The following is a 21243-nucleotide window of genomic DNA, read 5'->3' as shown; positions in this document are numbered from 1 at the left end:
CTGCTGCTTGGGAGAACAGAGAGTGTTTTCATAGCATTTGGTATTTTCTCCTATATTGTTTATCAGTAACGCAGTGTCGTCTGCTACCTGAATTATTTAAAGTGGATTTCCTGCCACCGATAAAGGTTTACCAAGAACGGTGTTAGCGTGTAAACAAGTTTCTCACGAAGAAGAACGGCGTTAGCGTGTTAACAAGCATAAAGAACTGTATTTAGTCGCAGGCTCCGGAAGAGTTAGTGCAGGTCGAACACTTTTGATACTGCTGCGGTATGGGATGTCGTTTTCCCCAAAAAACTTTATTGAATGTAATAATTCAATACACAACCATTCAAAACAGCAACAAGAAAGGAACAATCAAGGGGTTAGGTGCAGTCATGAAACAAGACTGCCATTCACAACCTCTGCCAATCAGAAGCCGCGAATTCCCCTCTCGAGTGGCGTCGTCATCCAATCACAGCGAAGAGGACGGACCTCGTTCTCAGCCTCCTTGGAACCTTCTCCCAGGGCAACGGGCATCTACGCCTGCGCAAACTTATAAGAAAGTCAGGCTAAAGGAAACCTCCTAATAATTTCATTACAGTACTTAGGTTACCTCGCTGTTGAGTTCTTCTCCTGTGGCCGGCGGCGCTGACTGGAAGATCACCGCCTCCACAGCGCTCGCCTCCTCATATGACATCTTCAACAAACTACCCCTCCCGTCGGGGATGTAACTCTGTTCCTGGCAGCTGAGCCGCAGAACAGTTTGTCGCGCTCTTTCAGACCTTCAGATACACGTAAAAAAGTATTTTATTTTGAAGTGTGCCTGTTGGTTCTTCTGGGAAGTGTCGCCTTCGAGTGTTTCGGCGTCAAGAAGAAAACCGTAAGCTAAGGTTAGCATCCTTTTATTTGTTATCTTTTTCTCCCCAGCGCGAGCATCTTCTCACTGGATGCGATGACAGACTCGGTCGTGGACGCCAAAGCGGAGGTGAAACAAGCCACCAAATATGTCAAGGAGACTGAGAACGTTGCGGAGAAATACTCCGCGCTGACCGTCAGCAAGAACAGCAGCGACGTGAACATGAACGTGGGAGAGATGCCGTCCGCCGCGTTCACTGCAGTGCCCACTCTGAAATCCGTCAAGAAGGTGAGATCCTCCACGCACGCACTTACGCACGCGCTCACTCACTCACTCCCTCACTGACCGGCGCCGGGCAGAACGCAGGCCGGGACACGTGAGGGGCGCACGTTCACGTTGGTGCGCAGCATCCTTCTGCAGGGAAGAACTACTGAGCGAGGGGAGCCGCATTACTGAGCAGCTGTCGGGAACATGGAGTATTTTCTTGGCTAAATTTTGTGTTTCAAAAAAAAAAGGAAAAGGAAAATAGCTATTTATAGATCCTAATTCAACTAAAAAAAAAAGCAATTGAGCTATTTCTCACAGTCTCATCTTTTTATGGTGAATATTTTTATTTTAACTGACAGGAATATTTAATGATTTACGCCTTTATGCGGCATTTCTTTGAACCGTGTAATGTAAACATCTTGAATTGAGCTCTGAAACACGTGAAAATGCACAGGTTAACATCAATCAGCTTTAACATAGGCTTGTGGCTGGATTGGGGCTACTTAATGAGGAATTCCTTTTTCAGAAATGTTAATCCATGGAAACTGCAGCCCAACAGGTTGCTTTTGATGGTTAGTGATGAGGAAAACAGAGTTTGTGCTCATGTGTTGGGATGTGTGAGCCCAGTGGGTAACAGGATAGTTGTGAGAAACAGTGAAGCTGGAAGAACACATCTGCAAAGGTCTGAGCTTATTTACATTATTCGCACAACCCTTAGCATCTAGTCTTTACTGAACTATAAATTAAGAATATATGATTAACCCCTTTTTTGTTAGATATATTGTTAAGTGCCCCAAATAAAACCTACAAATATCTTAACTGTGTTAATTTTTGGACATTTGAGGGTTTTTTTGTACCGCTGTCCTTCATCTCTCCTCCTCTGTGCTTCATATTAATGACCTTTTTAATTTATTTTTGTTCTACTTTTATGACCCTTTTAAGTTTGAAAACTTTATTCAATATGTGGTGCATTGGTGCATGAGCTTTTTTTATTTTTTATTTTTATTTTTTTAGTAAAAGTGCCCCAGATATAAAACTAAAAATATCTCTTGAATTTGTTAATTTTTTTGATATTTTAGTTTTTTCTTTTTAGTAAAGCTTTACTTCATCTTTCTCCTCTTTGCCTCCTATTGATGATGTTTTTATTATTTTACAATTTTTATGAACCTTTTGAATTTAAGATTAATTATTAATTATTGAAATAACCTGACAGTGATTCAAAAAACAATTTAAAACTCCATTGTGTCTTTAATTGATCAGAACCACAGTTTAAAGTCAAATGTACAGTAGAGCTCTGATTTGAGGATTTCACTTCAGCATCTGTGTTTGTTATGATCTCTTGCTCTCAAAGACGCCTCTATTCTTAAGTGGGAGACTTTCACTGTTTATATTGGTTAATTGTTGTGTGATCATCCCACACTATAGTTTTCTTTTCCTGTGTGGGATAAACCAGGTCAATGAGAAAAATAGGATTTTTAAAGTCATCTAATTTTTGCTACATCTTTTATGCTTTTTATGAAAGGTTTGTGTTTTTTAAACAACAAAACAACAATATTACTTAATGTTAAGAGTGTTAATGTTTTTTTAATTAATTGTTGTGACTGCAGTCCCCTAAACTTCTTAATAAATCAATCATAAACTGTACAACATTGTAAAAATCACTATAGCTTTCAGTGTCAAGATAAGTTATTCAAAACTAAAGAGATGTGAATGCGCTGTCAACGTCAAACTCCGTATTATCTCTCTGGAGTTCCAGAAAACAGTCACAGAATAAAAGATTAGGATCCACAGATTGTTTTGTCTGCATTCTGGAACAGCAAACATGACATTGTTTTTAAAAATGCAATGAAAACCTGGTAACACAACTCTATGCTGAAAAAGACTCAATTATTAATTTAATTTATCTATTTTAATAATAAATGTGGCCACAAAAAAAACTCCATCCTCCTAACATCAGGACTTTCAGACTTGGAAATATTAGCCCCGGCCCCCTTTCTGAGATGTAATAATGTGAGGGTCATGAGTTGCCTTGGGGGGGTCTGCTTTAAAACATATTGAATGGTAGGAATGTCCGCTGTGGTTATACAAGCAAAGCAGTGTGTTATGAATAAATCTGATAGCCCTGGATCAAACTGAGTCACCTGCATGCATTAAAATAAATAATAAATGAGTCAAACAGTTGTTGCAACTAATTTAATACAAGTAAGAAAGTAAAGTTCAAAAAGCAGGAGGCATTGTCATATCAGAAATGCATGATGGGAAGAGGTGAGTTAGCATGATGGTGGGTGAAGAACATCACTCCTGCGCCCCCTCCTTTCCTGAACCCGTCTAGCACTTATGCAATGCACCCTCCTGAGGATTAGACTCACCCACTCTGAATTGGTTCATGCATCATCTTTTTTTTTTTTTTTCCATGTGTGCATGTGTTGCTCCACACATATTCTCAAACCGGTTCAGGTCTTCTGTTCTTCATTTCATCACGTTTATATAAAAATGTTAATGAAAAGGAAAAGTAATTTTCTTTTTGCAATATGAAATGGGGTCAAGAATCTTTTCAAACTGGAAACAAATGGAGATTGTTGGAGGCAGAAACGGTAATCCAAACATTGTTTAATCCCAAAGTCAGATTCAAAGCCTGTGTTGTGAGAAGCAAATCACAGAGGCGGTTTCCAAATGTATCCCTTGTGCTATCCTGGGCACTTTAACATTGGGAGTTGGGTCATCTAGACCCACTAGACAGTGCTCTGAACCTTTTTTCTTCAATGTGATCTTCACTGGTGTCCATGGATTACATGAAATCTTTCCACCTTTATACACCTTTGTCATGGTAGGAAGAACACGTCAATGTGAGGGTGGGGTCATCTAAGATAGCACAAGGGTTAATCAGCACTGCATTGATAGAATATACAAAACATTTCATTAAAGATACAGTATGGACTGACTTAAAAAAAAACAACACTGCAAAAAGAGGAAGACTAAAAATAGAAAAAGAAAATCAATAGAAAATATTGAAATAATCTGTCCGGTATTTTTACTTAAGAATTCTTATAGGAAGATATCTAAATCTAGAAACAAGGATTTCCACACAAGCATTCAAAAAGTAAAAAAATAAGCTAAAAAGCTGTTATAATGAATTAAAATAGAATGTTCTACAGCCCAATAATAAGTATATACTAAACAAATGGTTTGTATTTTTTATTTTTATGTACACAGTTGCAGTTCATTTTGATAACAGTGACAAAAACTAGTGTAATAAATGGAAATGAAAGATTTTAGAACAAAGCGTGAACAAAATGAGAAAACGATATTAGTACAAGTTGGCCCATCTTAAGACATTCTCAGAAAAGCTCAAACTAGCACTTTTTGTTTCCAAAATAATATCTTAGATGTCCTATTAACATTTCTTTAAACAAGCAACTGTTTTTTTTTGTATTAAATCAAGTTTTCTAAAGACAAGAGCTTGGAGCAAAAGAATTTTGACTAATTTTAATAAAAAATGTCCTTGTTTATCGATCTTAGCTCTTAATTAGACAAAAAGCCTAGACTGTGGTGATTTTGAGAAAATCTGGGTAAAATGTAGAGCAAAGATGAATTAAAAAAAATGTAAACTTGCTAAAATATCTGGAATGTCCAAAAACAAGGTTTGAAATAGTTTACAGTGAAGTTATTAAAATTGAAGTTGATTTTCATTTGTTATGAGGTTTTATAAATCCTTTTGGTGGATTTGCTTCAGTTGTATCATTTCTGTTTCCCAAATCCTTTTCCCTGTTATTTTTTTTAACATAAATATAACAAAGCAAATTGTGTTTCATAGTAAGCATAATTGATTTTAGAAAAGAAATGAAGCTTTGTTATTGTTGCTTTTGTTGACCAGGATGTGAACATACGGATTGAAACTCAAGAGTTGGACAGGTTTTGTTGTTATGATCATTTAATGTCAGATTTTAAAATAGATTTGTTGGCAGTGATAACCAGCCTTTTTAATGGTGGACACTTATACAATCCACAACATTTTATATCTGTAAAATCGTTCTTCACACCTGAATCTTCTGTTTTTATCAAATTTACACCAAACAGTGAAGTTAGGACCCTCAGCAGCTTATAGAGTATTTTTAATTATAATATGTGAAAACAAATTGTTTAAACCTCTGACATTAAGCCACTACTCTCCGATTTTACAAAGATAACCTTTTTCTCTGCACTTTGAAAATCTCAATTGTTTTCACTCTATAGTCTCAACATGTCTCATATCTGTACCAACTGATTATAGAGCACATGCTCATCCAGATAAGAGCTTTTATTGGAGTCCTATGGCGTGATGTGGCTATGGTAATTTGCAATAGATTGTTTTTTTCATGTGATAGGATATGTTAGCATTTGCCACCAACTCAGCTGCTTGCGTTGGTTTTATATTAATGAAAGACGTCTGGATCATCTTCTATGGAAGTTATGGTTTCAACCGAAGGTCACATAGTCCCGAAGGAAGAGCAGATTAGCACGCTGTATGTTTTCTTCCACAACACTGTTAATCGCTTATGCATATGCTGATCTTATCTGCCCTTTTTTTCTTTTTAGCAAACCAAGAAAAGTGTCCTGGTTTCAGAGCTATATTTCAAACCAACTCCACTTCCTTCTTTGCACTTGACAATTTCTTTGACACTGGGGTTATTACAAATTCAAAAAGTAGAATAACTGAACATTTTGCTTTGCTCTGTCAGCACCATCTGCAGGTCAGACTGGGCATCGCTTACCTGTTGAATTCAGCCTCTATAGATTAGTTAGGTGGTGCTATTGAGCTCTGATGGTGTCTGGTTTAGTAGTGACTGTTGCCTTATGTCAGCCTCCCACTGAGCTCTTATGCCACTGACCGCCAGTCACACTTTACAGCTTAAGTCTCTGACCTGCTATCTAAGAGAGAATGGGTATTTTTAGCTTTCGGATGTAGAGGAATGCCTAAGGATGCAGTCAAAGGCTCATGGAGGCGGTTTAATTCCTTCCCTCAATCCCTTATAGTGGTTCAAATTAAGAGCACATGCTGAAAGTGTAACCTGTTGTTTTGTGCATGTGTGAATGTGGTTTTAACACATATGTCGGGCTGTGTCTCCATTAAAAAAAAAAAGTGGTTTTAGTCATCTGCTGTCAGGGGCAGAGCCAGAGAAACAAGCAGAACTGAGGGGCAGGCTTTGTTCCAATCGACCTCCCCTTCCCGTCCAGACTTCTCTTTTTCACTCTTCTGCTCTGACCAGGCTGACCACTAGAAAGAATGATTATAGGTGGGTACCTCCCCCTGCTCTGCCTGGGAGTGTTCTGGGATAATAGCATCAGGGACACCTGGTGCCATCACAGAGAGGACATAAAGGCTCAGGGAGTTAGGCGGGAGAACTGGACAGCAGGCAGGCAGCTATGGCACACAAACATGGGCATGTGAGGGACAGGGTAAGTACATGCATTGGATCACTTTTTACCCCAAGATAGAGAATATCCCACACATGGGTCAGCTTTGGTTGTGTGTCATTCGTCCCAATTTAATCCCTTTATTTTATATTCAGCTAAAATATTTATAGATATATATTTTGCTTAGCAAAAAAGCAAATCAGCTTGACAAGTTCCAGTAAAAGCAGGAGAAACATAAAGAACTCTGGAGTAGATCTCTTTATGCAAACTTCTATTTTCTTGTAAACTTGATGAGAAAATTACTAGATGTTTTTGAAACGATTTCATATGTAGTGGATAGAATGCTTGAGGAACCGTCTGGATGCAAAATAGTGCGAAATAATGCAAAGTCAACATAAAAGCACTATTTTACAAGCATATGAGACAGGCCACACTCTGTTGAGAAAACAGAGACATGCAGAGATGTTTTCACTTCACCCGCTCTCCCATGCTTCTTTGGTTTCTTTTTGCTCACAAATAGGTCATTGGGTCACTATTTATGGTAAGAAGAGTGAATAAATTGTGAAGACTTTAAAAAAAAGTAAGATAATCATTTTTAGTTGATCAATGTCCTGGGAGAGCAATTCTTTCAATAAAATTCATCAGAAATTGTTTGGTTGGAGAAACCGAAGCCACAGTTGTAACATTTGCATCCTTTTCTAAATATTCCACGTGGGACTATGGAAATGACCTCTTTGCATTCTTTTATGATCTATTAATGTCAAAACTTTAAACAATGAGCTTCGTCAGTCCAGTCGACGTTTCAGGTAATTGAATGTGCAGCGGGTCACATAACACCTAAATGTTACCCTCCTTACTTGCAGTCCGTCTGGCATGTGTGTGCTCCCGGATTCATCTGTGTGTTGTGTCAACTCTGCCAGCCTGCCTGTGAGTTTGTACCGCAAATAAAAAGTTATGGACATTAAAAATACGAGACAAGGGAATCCCATTGAATGTCGCAACAAATGAGGAAATTTGAAACTCAGTGACATTGTCTGGGAGCTGGAGGCGGGTGTAACATGTGAGTTTCATTAATGAGTGACTAAAGTCGTGTTCCAGCACCACCATGACTGAAAAGCCAGATCATCAGCAGGGAAAGAGGACAGAGATGGGGGAGGCATTGAAGAAAAACGCTAAACCTTCCTGCACGGAGAATCAGGGTGATTGCATAACAAGATACGGTGTTGTGACTTTCAACAGCGTTGTTTGAAGACAGCTGATGCAACACAAAAATGTGATCAGGGATATTGACACGAAGCCACTAAGACATGGGTAGGAATTCTTGGAAAGGCAGAAGGAAAGATTGCACCTATCAAGTTTTAAGGAATGCTGATACACAATTGAGGAAAAGTTTATTTTTTGTGTTCGCTTCGTTGCAACCTTAAACTTTAAACTGATGGTCATCTAATAACAGGGTTTAGACATGCAGAAAAAAGAGAATTTCCTCTGTGGTTGGACACAGACAGAGTCTTAGCAGCTGAAACTTTTATTAAATGCCGGTCTTAAAACCCAACAAACTATCAGATGCTGATCCACTTTATCTTTTTGATCTAGAACACTTTGAAGGTTTTTTTCTGGCACATAGAAGTACAACCTAGAACAACACAAATGTGTGTTTATACAGAGTATAAATCAGTAAAGAAAAGTAAAGAACATCTGAAAATGTATAGTACTCCCCTCTTCCTGATCTACCTATACTTCATTTTTACAAAAACAACTCTTTTATGGCTGCACAGAAATGCAGCTATGAACATGCAAAAGCATCCCGAAAAGCCCCTTCTCCTGTCTTCAGTCTTCAGGTATTGTTCCTAACCCTGATTACATTACTGACACTTAATGAGTTCATGCAAATCAGAGGTTGATCAGTTCAGGCTCTTGAATGATTGATGCAGGTATTTCAAAAATAAGGAATCTGATGGTTTAAACATGCTTTGTCATTGTTTTGACTTTTCTTTTAATTGCTTATCCAATAAAACACGTTTCCCCAAAAAATCTAGTGGAAAAAATTTATATTTACTGGGTCAAGACACTTTTGTTTCTAAAAGACGTACAACTGTTTCTCTCCAGATTCAGTTTGCCAATGCAGAGGACAAACAAGAATTCAGCAAGTTCCCAACCAAGGCGGGGCGCCGCTCCCTCTCACGGTCCATCTCGCAGTCTTCTACTGACAGCTACAGCTCAGGTACCACTAAACTAATTCTAAACCACTAACACTACAAAATAGTGCACAATAACACATTACAGAACATACGCTCAAGATAGAAATATTTGAAAGTGCACGCGCTCTACCTCTTACATCAGGCTGTTGTTTGTGTCATTATTTACTCTGCTGTGTGTTGCCCCTTATGTATGAACTCTTGTGTTTATTTTCCAGCTGCATCCTACACTGACAGCTCTGATGATGAAACCTCCCCCAGAGACAAAACCCAGGTCAACTCCCACGGCAGCAGTGACTTCTGCGTGAAGAACATCAAACAGGCTGAATTTGGCCGTCGGGAAATCGAAATAGCAGAACAAGGTACATGTGACCACATTGGCAAAGTCAGGAGATGTTTGTTATTTAAATATAAAAGAAATACATCACACTAAAGCAACCTTCACACTGCCCTCAGCAATGCGCGTTCAAGCGGCCACTTCCAATGAAAAGTAAACAAGCACATATGTGAGTTTTGGGTTTCCGCGTTCAAAATTCTTGCATTCATGCATAGCTACAAAAAGTTCTACTACCATTTTGGGGCTCTTGAAATTAAACCAAGAAAAACTTTGACTAATCAGAGACTTGGATTTAGTAGTGACGTATGGATTGCATCCCTTCTAATTCACTGAAGTACCAAGCTTTTGAAAATTGATCACAAAGGAGATATTAATAATTGGGGTTTGTGCCCAGCCGACATATGACACCAAGTCTTTCATATATCGGAATAGAGCTGTGAAAGAAAAAGCCCGGAGCAAGATTCACAATTGGAACGCTTAGACGTTTCTCAGCAAGTCTCTTCCAACTGTATGTGGCGGACATGCGCAATAAAAAGGAGAAATGGAAGAAGAAACCCCTCTTGCCCTCATGCTAAACGTCACATGCCCAATGTGAATGTAACATTAGACAAACATTTTTATGCATCATCACGGCACTTTTATCAAAAGGTCTCCACTTTTGTCTGTGAAGTAGGTTTTCCTTTGATGTCCTGTTAGGGAGGGGGGGGGTCTTGCTGGTTTGACTCTTTCTCTGAGACTTTACTGAGAACAGCAGACTCCCTATCAGTTCCATTTATACAAAGAGAGCTTTGAGCTACACGACGCGCCTGTGTTCCTGAACACGGATCACATGACATGAGTTTCGTTGCTTACTCACTTCCTAAAAGTCCTCTATTTCTGATTGCATAACAGGTCAAGATCTTGGCCTCAGTGTCAGTGTTAAATTCCTGACACACCATCAAAGCTCCCTCCATCATTTTTTGTTTTGTTTTACCTTTTCTTGTCCTCAACTTTTGAGCTTAACAATGTGAGTTTTTGTAGATCTTTCATTTCTCTTTGGTGTTCCCAAAGTAACTAATGTGAGACAAATGTTTGTGAAGGTTAAAACATCTTTTGACCAACAGAAAGATTCACTTATGTGGAGTTCTGCATGTAAGTCTTTTGGAAATTTTGTTTTATTTCAACTTCAGAAGACATCCTGGCCTGACTCAATAATCTCCCATTTTCCCATCTTTTTCTTATGATGCCAGTTGTTGGTGACCTCTGAATAAAATGATGCCAGTTTTTGCTGACCTCTGAATAAAATAGAAATCTTGAAAGCTGAAACTGTGTGTTTACTCTTCAGACATGTCTGCCCTGATATCCCTGAGAAAGAGAGCCCAGGGGGAAAAGCCCCTGGCTGGGGCCAAAGTTGTGGGCTGTACCCATATCACAGCTCAGACAGCTGTAAGCACACTCTCATTCTGTTTTTCCTTTCCGACCTCCAGCATCTTCTAATCAAAGCAACTGCCTTTTACATTGTTCTGTCTCAGGTCCTGATTGAGACCCTGGTGGCCCTTGGAGCCCAGTGTCGCTGGACTGCCTGTAACATTTACTCCACTCAGAATGAAGTGGCTGCTGCTCTTGCTGAGACAGGTGTTAATTATTTATGTTTTTAAAAATATATTTCCCATTTTACATTAGTACTTTTTTCTCATTTAGTACATAAATGGCCTGTTTGTCAGCTGTGTTTGTTTTTTCTCCTGCAGGGGTGTCTGTTTTTGCATGGAAGGGTGAATCAGAGGATGACTTCTGGTGGTGCATCGATCGCTGTGTGAACGCTGCAGGATGGCAGGCCAACATGGTATCATCTGGATTTCCTCATCACAAAATTAAAAACCAATCTTCTTCAAATGGGACAGTCTTTTATGCTGCTGATTTTGATATATCTATACGTTTTTTGTGATAGATTTTGGATGATGGTGGAGACTTGACCCACTGGGTGTACAAGAAGTATCCTAGTGTCTTTAAAAAAGTCAGAGGCATCGTCGAGGAGAGCGTCACTGGAGTTCACAGGTGAGAAGACTTGATGATGGGTCAATGAGGAAAAGATGATAAACAACTAAAATCTACATTAATCATCTGGGTGTAACTTCAAAACACCTGTGTGTCCTCCGCCTGTAGTCCTTTAAGCTTTTTTTTTATAAAGGTGGCAGAAATATGTATTTATTAACAATGCAAATCAACCTCTCAGTCGTCAATGTTGTGAGGGCGTCTTTTGCTGTGGACTAGTTATGGCACTCTGTTAAAACAGTATCATGTCACATGACAAAAACCTACTACTTCTACTATTTGTCAGGTCACGTTTGGTACATTTTTGCGCATTCCTCTCATAAAATGTTTCAAACTCATGTCTTGTTTTCAATAACTATAAAAATAATATTTCATGTCCATGACTTTGTTTAGCAACACTTAAAAATGCACCAGTTTCAATAAAAATGCACACCAATGCCAAATTAAAGAAGCACATTGACATTTTTTACAGTCACCCATCATATCTGGCAGTAGTGACATTTTTCCAGCTTTTAGAATACCAAGTACAGCATGCAAATTAGACATATGCTTGCAGCGTTCAGAAGTTTGTGTTCCACGGTGTAGGTGCTGCTCTTGGTAAACAGCAGGTGCGTTTTGCAGATTTACTTGAAAATGCTTCCAGTCCCTCAACTGTTTTTTTAATAAAAAATAGATTGTTTTCAGGTACAGGTTTTGCAGAAAGCATCAGGTTTAAATAGTGTGCATAAAAGTGGGAAAACGTGGCTATGGGTCCCTCCCTCTTTATTTTGGCCAGCATGACATTACACTCTGATGTCATCATGGCAGCTCCATTATGTTTGAGGCTTGAGCTTTTTCAACACAGTTGTATTGCTGTAATGCTCCCAAGACATATGCTGCTACAGCGGGAGCTCTTCTGTCCCCACATGCAATACTGGAGCCCAAATAAACTCTCCTTTACTTCACATGCATCCGTTTTTTAAACCAAACATTGCAAAATGGCAGAAATATGAACTATGATATTGACATCTTCTCATATTGCCTTCGCCCACGAGTGGCCGAGATAGGCCCCAGCAGCCCCGTGACCTAAAAGGGAGAAAACAGGTTTTGGAGATGAATGAAGGAATGAATGACTGAATGAATGATCCCATATTACATACTGATTCATTTTAATTATTCTGTTTTTTGATTGGAATGTGTAACTAACCTCTCATCTTTCTCTGCGAAAGCTCCACATGGTCGCCATGATTGGAAGAGCTTTCCCACTCATAGTTGCTTCATGCCTGAACATGTTTTCCCCTGTGTTCTCCCAGACTGTACCAGTTGTCTAAGGCCGGCAAGCTTTGTGTCCCTGCGATGAATGTGAACGACTCGGTTACCAAGCAGAAGTTTGACAACCTTTACTGCTGCCGTGAATCTATCCTGGATGGGTGAGCAGAAATAATGACAAAACCATAATACTTCATGCTCATATCTATAATTCTTCTAGTTTAGGGGTGCCAAAATCCAGGCCTCTGGGGCAGAGGTGGCTAGTTTGAAGCCCTGGATGAAACACTGGATAACCCCCCCACACAGACCCCCCCCACTCCCCTTTCCAGCCCTGCCCCCAATAACTCAAAGCCTGCATGCATATTCTTTTTCGTTCTTGAACTGAATACAACCCTGACACGAATTATGAATCAATTGATTCCGGTCATTTCTGGGGGATTCATGAATGAACATGGAGGGGTGGTCAGAGACTGGTGCTCAGAGACTGGTTTTGAGAGGAATACTCAGAAATGCATGAATTGATCAAAATATCACTTTGGGGTCATTTATAGTCAGGAATTAATATAATAATACACTTAAAAGCGCCAAACAGTTTTGCGCGATATGGGCCCTTTAAAGTATACTCATTTCATGAATGAAAACTATTTATGTATGTATTTATTCATTAGGAAGCAGCAGTTAGTTTGTTGTAGGGTCTGTAGTCATAAGCAGGGAGTCTAAGCCCCTCCTCTGCCTCTCTACCTGTTCACATCCTTTGCAGTCCGCCCCCCGTGCGTGCTCCTCCTAGCACGCACAGCGTGAAATAGCAATAAAAAAATGGCAATTTTGTTTTGTTTTTTTTGCCCACATTGCCTATAGAAAAAACCTCCACTGCGTGGGGACCACTGAATGTTTTCCAACCATCTTGCCACTGAAGCTCCTTATTGGAGGAGGCTAAACACACCTGATCCAAGTTATGAACATGAGATAAGGCAGGGTTTCTGGCCCTCGAGGCCTGGATTTGGGCACCCCCTGATCTAGTTCATTTTCTCTGTCCAAAGTAAGGAGGGTAAACTCTTGTACTTGTTTTTGTTAGCTTGAAGAGGACGACAGACATCATGTTTGGAGGGAAACAAGTGGTTGTGTGTGGTTATGGAGAGGTGACTCATTCTTCAGTTTAATACAATTCTCACTTCAGATGGAACAATTGCATTTTCCCTGCTGCAGCCCTTTTTCATTGCTGGGTCTGTTTGTGTGTAGGTGGGGAAAGGCTGTTGTGCTGCTCTGAAGGCCCTCGGAGCCATCGTGTGCATCACTGAGATTGACCCCATTTGTGCTTTGCAGGCATGGTGAGTCACCGTCATTAGCACAGCTCAACCAATACACGAGTGATGCTTTAATGCCAAGTCAGGTCTGTTTTACTGAGATTATTCCAAATATTCCTCAGTATGGACGGATTCCGAGTGGTCAAGCTGAGCGAGGTCATTCGGCAGATGGACGTGGTGATAACTTGCACTGGTACTGCCCTCCCAATGTCATCTATTATTTCTACTTTAATGATCTCCATGTTTTCCAGAATGCGAAGACAAAAAATTATGACTGTATAAGTTTCTTGATGACAGCAAATATTTAAAGCCCAAAAAAAATATTTAAAGATAAAACTGGTGACACAACATTGTTAATTTTGAACAATAGTGATTTCACATTTTGCTATTTGTTTTTTCTCTTGCAAAACAGGTAACAAGAACGTTGTCTCCAGAGAGCAGCTTGATCGCATGAAGAATGGCTGCATCGTCTGCAACATGGGACACTCCAACACTGAGATAGATGTGGTAATTTCCGTTCGTGTTCCTGCATCTTTGAGTATGTGAGGGAACGCTTCTGTATGAGAAGTCCTGCTTAAAACAAAAGCTTTGGGGTTGAGCTGAAATTCTATGGATGAAAAGACTTCTCTAAAACATACAGTTTAGGTAAAACATTTGGAACCGTTATTTTCAGCCCTAATTGAACTACACATTAAGAAATAGTGACATTTCCATTTTTTTTTAAATAGTTTCTTTTACGTTTGTTTTTTATAAACTTTACTTTTTACTTTAATCAACTACAACTGTAAACTCGTAGATAATGAAGATTATCTTGCAAGGATTGTTTATTTCTGACGTCAAACCTTGGATACTGGCATTATGGTGAAGGTCACTCTTAAACTTAACACAAATATGAACGTTTTTATCTGCTTTACAATGCCTTTCTTTGATAGCAGCTCGAGTCAAAAGTAGGATGCTGCTGTGGTTCAGTGAAGAGTTCAACATATTAAGCTTGTTTTTTTTGGTGTGGTTGACTATTTAAACGCCCTTCACTTACCTTTTATCTTATGAGCTTTTGCCTCACGTCCTCAGGCGAGTCTGCGCAGCCCTGAGCTGACTTGGGAGAGGGTTCGTTCTCAGGTGGACCACATAATCTGGCCTGATGGGAAAAGGGTTATTCTGCTTGCAGAGGTACCACTTTACAAATCTACAACACAATGTTATAACTGTCTGTTTACATGACTAACAAAATATGCATAACTATTCATATCGCTTGTTTGTGTTGTTTGTACTTTTTCCACTTTTTGTTGATCTGCCCCGCTATTAATCTATACATTTTCAGGGTCGCCTGTTGAATCTGAGCTGCTCCACAGTGCCTACGTTTGTCTTATCTATTACTGCTACTACTCAGGTTAGAAAATCCCCAGCTTTTTATCTTCTCTGGAACCCATTTGAGACCTGAAGCCATTGTGCATGCTGTGTTTTGTAGGCCTTGGCCTTGATCGAGCTGTTTAACGCTCCAGAAGGACGCTACAAACAAGACGTTTATCTCCTCCCCAAGAAAATGGGTAAGAGTATGCTCGTTCTAATGTGGATCATTAGCATCACATCAATGGTTTTTCATCTCTTTATTAAACATTTCCATAGTTAGGTTACTGCTGCTTTGTGTTCCCTAGATGAATACGTGTCCAGTTTGCACTTGCCAAACTTTGACGCCCACCTGACTGAGCTGTCCGACGAGCAGGCTAAATACATGGGCCTCCACAAAAATGGCCCTTTCAAGCCTAATTATTACAGGTGGGTGTCACGTAGGTTTATGTTTGTGTTGAAGTCAGTGTTTCAGACTGAAGACATGTTAGAAACCTGCATGAGTTTGGAATAACCCTTGTCTTTTGGTCACAGGTATTAACGAGGACCTCTGCTACTTGGAGCACAGCAGTCCTGTGTTAAACAAAGATATCTATTTTATTTTCTAAAACAAGTGGATGAGATATTTTACCTAATGCTGAATGTAACTTATTAATAGGACTTCATATAATAGAGTTATATATATATAGAGAGAGAGTTAGAGTAATATATATATATGGAGAGAAAGAAAGCATATAATCAACTAACACTGTCTGTTGTGTTTTAAAAAAAGCCTTCTTGCATGCATTTTGTGTGTTTGCTAAGTTGCTGTTACTAGATCACAGAACTGTTGATTGGTTTGTTTACTCTCTTGACACACAGTGCCAAATGATGGCTGTATGTACAAAACCCAAGAGACATTTTATGACTTTTATTTTTTGTGGCATTAGGAGTTTATAAGTACATTCCATTTGGGAGGGTTCAAACTGAGCCAAAGGAAGCAGCACATCCTTTTTAATATCGTAGGTTATAGATCCAGTTGTAACTAGCATGGCAGCATTTTCAGAAAATGTAATGGCCTGTGTGTGTCTCACAAAAACTTAACATACTTTGCATGTGAAGCTGCAGGCCTCAGTCTAAGATAATTCACAAAATGATGTTACACCATAGCATACAGCATGTTTATAACAAGCAGTTTTTACAAACCAGAAAAGGAAGTCTGAAAAGCTCAAGCCAGAGCCAGAGTTTCCATTTGCACACTCAGATTCCATACTGACGTGAGTCATTTCAAAGCCTAATGCCTCCTAAGCTCATGTTACTGTATGAATGTGCCTTTTTGTTCTATAATTTACTACTCTGTGTTCAAAGAAGTTGAAATACTCTTTAAAAAGAAAACATCTGCAATGTATTGCAACAAGTATTCTTATACAGAAATGTGAGGTTTTAAAAAAAAAATAAAGATGGATTTGATCCAAACATAAAACAAAAAAATAGTTGGTTATCAGAAGGTGTTTGGCTTACTTTGATTTTAAGGATGCATTTTCCTTTTAAAGTACTTCTATAAACACAGAAAAGCGAGAATATTCAGAAACATGGAGTGAAGAAAAGCTAAAGGGATTAACAGAGTTTCTTGTTTTAGTCCTCAGTGTAAAATTATGGTGTGGTTTGTGCTAAATTGCAAATTTGTCACCTTTTTGAAACCTTGAATCAAATATAAAATACATTTTTTCAAATGAAAAAGAAGAACATTTATAATATCTCTTACAATTTACACAGAACCCCCATTTACTGACCTTAATCTAATGAGCGAAAACTTTTAAGCTTTATTTTTTGTGCTTCATCTTGTGTCTTCCTGCCTCTGCTTGTAACTGTAACTTAAATGTATAAGCTGTGTGTTCAGAAACAAATACATGTGGCCCATAATTGGCCCCTCAGATAAATAAATCCAGCAAATGACCTTAATCTCATGTTCAAAATGACTGAAGTGTAAACTCTGTAAACATTTGTATTAAATCAGCAATAAAGCAAGTCCTTTCATCTGAGTATATGTAAGATGACTTTCGCTTCTCCTGCAATAAAAAGTAGTAATTCTAGCTGCTAGTGTGTCAGCATTTCCCTTTTCTCCAACATTCTCCACGTTGTTTTCTCTCACAGTCAGTCAAAATCTTGTCGCCTCTGGAATATTCACCAGTCGTCGCGCTCCAGGCCAGCTGTATTAGTTTCTAATATTAACAGCTTAGTCACTCAGTTTGAAATGGGGGTGGGGGCCGGGAGGGTTCTGGAAAGGGGGTAGTAAATATATAAGCAGTGGTCTGAGTCAGTCCAGGCATGGATTTCAGAACTTGAAGACAGAGCTTCACACGGAAGAAACACTTTCATAACACTTAGAAAAGGGAAGATTCCGAGCTAAAAGTAAGTAAATAGACGTGAATTTTTTTATTTTAAACATCATATTCTGCTATAATTGTTTGTGTGGTGTGACAGATTTATGTAACATTACGTTTTATTAACATAAATATACAATAACATTTGAGGTCTAAGCTTGGAAGGTTTATAACTAAATTTAAGATCTATATGTGGATGTAAAGCACTTTTAGGTCCTCAAAGATCCACGCCAATGAAAATTGTGTTTTTGGTGTTTTTAACATGTTCTTGTAGCATTTTCTCATGATGGAAGACATATAATCAAGAAAATTAAGATCAAAATTACATTTTGGAGTATTTCGTTATTGAAATTGCTGTGACTCAGGAGCAGACGAAAGAAATACTGTTGATAAAAGCTTGTAGATGTAACGTATTTACTAAAATCAGCAGGCCACAGTCTCCCTGCTCCGCTTCATTCTAATGCATCCACTTGTAGATGACTGGATCCATGTACACCTTCATGTTCTTCTTTTGAGCTGGCATCTGCCTCTAAACAGTACTGCTGGATAGCTCCAATATTGCTCGCCATTTTTGTTACACCCCTAGTGTTAGGTTGGGGTTGTGAGGGCATGTAAGCTAGCAGGAGAGCTGATAAACAGATGGGCAATAGGAAATGGGGGAAGTCTTACTCTGTGGCAACGGTTCCACCCACAACTCAGAGGTAATTTTTTTTTTGTAAACTACTGCCAATCTGCAAAAAATATGCCCTAGAAAGCAACACCTTTTAAAAAAAATTGGCTAAAAACCCTACAATCATTGATAAAAGAACACTGGGAACACCTTTACAATATCAAAAGATGATTGGAGTGGGACTGTAAACTTAAGTGGGATTTTGAAGGATTTGACAAAAACTTCAGACACATTTATAATCCTGTTTTCTCTGACTGTCTAGGGACAATCAGGAAACATGGATACAGCAAAGGGAGTTTCCATTGGCATTGATCTGGGCACCACCTACTCGTGCGTTGGGGTTTTCCAGCATGGCAAGGTGGAAATCATTGCAAATGATCAGGGCAACAGGACCACTCCCAGTTATGTGGCTTTCACTGATGCAGAGAGGCTCATTGGAGACGCTGCCAAGAATCAAGTTGCCATGAACCCCTCAAACACTGTGTTTGATGCCAAACGTCTCATTGGAAGAAACTTCAATGACCCAATTGTGCAGTCCGACATGAAACTATGGCCTTTCAAGGTAATCAATGACAATGGAAAGCCCAAAATCCAGGTGGACTATAAGGGGGAGACTAAAGCCTTCTATCCTGAAGAGATTTCCTCAATGGTCCTTGTTAAAATGAAGGAGATTGCAGAGGCCTACCTGGGACAGAGGGTGTCAAACGTGGTCATCACAGTGCCGGCTTATTTTAATGACTCACAGAGACAAGCCACCAAAGATGCGGGGGTGATTGCTGGACTAAATGTTATGAGGATTATTAATGAACCCACAGCAGCAGCCATTGCTTACGGCCTGGACAAAGGGAAAAGAGGGGAGCAAAATGTGCTCATTTTTGATCTTGGTGGAGGAACGTTTGATGTGTCTATCCTAACCATTGAGGATGGCATCTTTGAAGTTAAAGCCACTTCAGGAGACACCCACCTTGGTGGAGAGGACTTTGACAACCGAATGGTGAACCACTTTGTGGAGGAATTTAAGAGAAAACACAAAAAGGACATCAGTCAGAACAAAAGGGCAGTGAGGAGACTGAGAACGGCTTGTGAGAGAGCAAAGAGAACCTTGTCCTCCAGCTCACAGGCCAGCATTGAGATTGACTCTCTATTTGATGGCATTGACTTTTACACGTCAATCACTCGGGCTCGTTTTGAGGAGCTCAACTCTGACCTCTTCAGGGGGACGCTGGAACCAGTTGAGAAGGCCCTGCGAGATGCCAAACTGGACAAGTCCAAGATTCATGAAATTGTCTTGGTTGGTGGCTCCACAAGAATTCCCAAAATCCAGAAGCTCTTACAAGTCTTGTTCAATGGGAGAGAATTGAACAAAAGTATCAACCCAGATGAAGCAGTGGCCTACGGTGCAGCAGTCCAGGCTGCTATCCTCATGGGCGACACCTCAGAAAATGTTCAGGACCTGCTGCTCCTGGACGTCACTCCCCTTTCACTGGGCATTGAAACTGCAGGTGGTGTTATGACACCTCTTATTAAACGAAACACCACAATTCCCACTAAGCAGACTCAGATCTTCTCCACATACTCCGATAACCAACCAGGAGTGCTGATCCAGGTGTATGAAGGTGAAAGAGCCATGACGAAGGACAACAATCTCCTTGGGAAGTTTGAGCTCACCGGTATCCCTCCTGCTCCCAGAGGTGTGCCACAGGTGGAGGTGACCTTTGACATCGATGCAAACGGCATTCTAAACGTGTCCGCCGTTGACAAAAGCACCGGCAAAGAAAACAAAATCACCATCACCAATGACAAGGGACGCCTCAGCAAAGAGGATATTGAGAGGATGGTCCAGGATGCAGAAAAGTACAAGGCTGAGGACGAGCTCCAAAGAGAGAAGGTGGCAGCAAAGAATGCGCTGGAATCCTATGCTTACAACATGAAAAGCAGTGTGGAAGATGAGAACATCGTAGGAAAGATCAGTGAGGAGGATAAAAAGGTTGTTGTTGACAAATGCAACCAGACTATTTCCTGGCTGGAGAACAACCAGCTGGCAGAAAAGGATGAGTATGAACATCAGCAGAAGGAGCTGGAGAAGGTGTGCAGGCCGATTGTGACAAAGTTATACCAAGGAGCAGCACCATCAGGAAGCTTCAGCGACCAAACAGGAGGGAGCTCGCAAGGTCCAACCATAGAGGAAGTGGACTAGAACTCTAGGGTTGATTAAAAAAAACGTGTTGCTGTTGTTTGGTCTCATTTGTTCTCAGTATGTGGTTTAAGTTCACATGCCCCGAAAACAAATATTTTTAGTTTCCTGTGGTAGGAATGAAATGCAATTGGAGACAAACATGTATTGCTCATTTTTTATAATTAAAAAAGCCCAATAAAAAACACATTTATTTGTGCAGCTCTAATATTTGTGTTTGCTTAAAGGTCACAGCATACTTCATAACAGTTAGAGTAATTAAAAAGAAATGTTGGAAGCAGAGTTCTAATCCTTGCAGATAAAATAACTGCATATAAAATCTTGGAAGTAGATAAAGAATCAAAGCTGCAAATTAATGTTAATGTTGCAGCTGCTGGATAATTAAAAATATCTAAAAAAATTCAGAAGGTGATCAGACGACAGGTTCGCTTTGATTTTAAGTTTTAGTTCAGCCTCAAATTCAGCTAAAGATGAGCTCACAAACTAAATTCTTAAAAACTTTTTTAATGAAGGAGGGTGAAAAAAAAATGAATTTCTAATTGCATAAACAAGTATCTTATTTACAAACAAAACATGAGTGACAAAACAGTGAAATTAGAAACTTCAATATTTCTGATATAAGCAAAGAAGTTAAGGCTTCTTGGCCAACAAGAGATTAGGATATTTTTAGAAAGGTTTTCAAATAAGGCCTTATGGATTTTATCTTGTGTTTACTTACAGTAATTTGTACAAACACACCTGAACTTATTAATTTAATTAACAGCCATTTAGCCTCAAAATTGTCAGCTTTGTCTCTTTCCCACAGGGATGTCTCTAGTTTCTCAGACTTTTTTAATGCTTTGTACCACAGATAATCAATCCATTACAAAATCACATTAAGAAACACAGTTTTTAAAAGTCTAACATATTTTTAATACACCTATTTTACAGATCTAGTAGCCTCTTCACTTCCACAAAACTGTTTTATAGCCAATTCTTTAAACACTAATTTCTACCAATTGTTATCCAGAATCATACTATTTGGGATTTATTGCATTTTCAGACATTTGTTGCCCCAT

General features: G+C 39.3%; 2 protein-coding genes and 1 long non-coding RNA gene across 6 annotated transcripts; 2 read left to right on the top strand and 1 right to left on the bottom strand.

Moving 5' to 3' along the window:
• Window positions 1-461: 461 nt before the first annotated feature.
• ahcyl1 (adenosylhomocysteinase-like 1) lies at window positions 462-17030 on the top strand. 3 transcript variants are annotated; one of them, XM_004070676.3, is made up of 18 exons: window positions 462-773; window positions 907-1123; window positions 8603-8717; window positions 8910-9053; window positions 10353-10453; window positions 10540-10642; window positions 10756-10850; window positions 10956-11062; window positions 12352-12468; window positions 13383-13446; window positions 13547-13635; window positions 13734-13804; window positions 14024-14118; window positions 14683-14781; window positions 14933-15001; window positions 15080-15158; window positions 15267-15387; window positions 15493-17030. In XM_004070676.3, exons 2-18 carry the CDS (start codon window positions 932-934, stop codon window positions 15497-15499), a joined length of 1668 nt encoding a protein of 555 aa, XP_004070724.1. In that variant the 5' UTR covers window positions 462-773; window positions 907-931; the 3' UTR covers window positions 15500-17030. The 3 variants fall into 3 exon arrangements, with proteins under 3 accessions (XP_004070724.1, XP_020560256.1, XP_011475325.1); XM_020704597.2 differs by having other exon boundaries at window positions 511-1123; XM_011477023.4 differs by lacking the exons at window positions 462-773; window positions 907-1123 and adding an exon at window positions 6324-6538.
• On the bottom strand, window positions 11697-12389 carry LOC144994111 (uncharacterized). Its single transcript, XR_013657524.1, has 2 exons — window positions 12246-12389; window positions 11697-12124 (listed from the first exon to the last, which is right to left on the bottom strand). It is a non-coding gene; the product is annotated as an uncharacterized LOC144994111 (long non-coding RNA).
• Window positions 17031-17231: 201 nt separating the features above from the next.
• On the top strand, window positions 17232-20393 carry hspa1b (heat shock protein family A (Hsp70) member 1B). Of its 2 annotated transcripts, XM_011476736.3 has the most exons (2): window positions 17232-17349; window positions 18254-20393. In XM_011476736.3, the coding sequence occupies exon 2, from the start codon at window positions 18269-18271 to the stop codon at window positions 20186-20188; it is 1920 nt and encodes a 639-aa protein (XP_011475038.1). In that variant the 5' UTR covers window positions 17232-17349; window positions 18254-18268; the 3' UTR covers window positions 20189-20393. The 2 variants fall into 2 exon arrangements, with proteins under 2 accessions (XP_011475038.1, NP_001098384.1); NM_001104914.1 differs by lacking the exon at window positions 17232-17349 and having other exon boundaries at window positions 18269-20188.
• Window positions 20394-21243: the final 850 nt, after the last annotated feature.

The sequence above is a fragment of the Oryzias latipes genome, chromosome 7 (genome assembly GCF_053564925.1).
Source record: "Oryzias latipes strain Hd-rR chromosome 7, Olatipes_Hd-rR_3.1".
NCBI classification, from domain to species: domain Eukaryota; kingdom Metazoa; phylum Chordata; class Actinopteri; order Beloniformes; family Adrianichthyidae; genus Oryzias; species Oryzias latipes.
Note: the sequence above shows the minus strand (reverse complement) of the source record. Positions and strands in the feature narration are given on the sequence as shown.

What these genes read in the sequence shown, in the direction of transcription:
- ahcyl1 (XM_004070676.3), top strand. Translation starts at nt 932, where the DNA reads ATGACAGACTCGGTCGTGGACGCCAAAGCGGAGGTGAAACAAGCCACC. An exon ending in CAGGATGGCAGGCCAACATG is followed by an intron (nt 10,851 to 10,955) that starts GTATCATCTGGA and finishes TTTTTGTGATAG; the next exon opens with ATTTTGGATGATGGTGGAGA. An exon ending in CTATTACTGCTACTACTCAG is followed by an intron (nt 15,002 to 15,079) that starts GTTAGAAAATCC and finishes TGTGTTTTGTAG; the next exon opens with GCCTTGGCCTTGATCGAGCT.
- hspa1b (XM_011476736.3), top strand. Translation starts at nt 18,269, where the DNA reads ATGGATACAGCAAAGGGAGTTTCCATTGGCATTGATCTGGGCACCACC.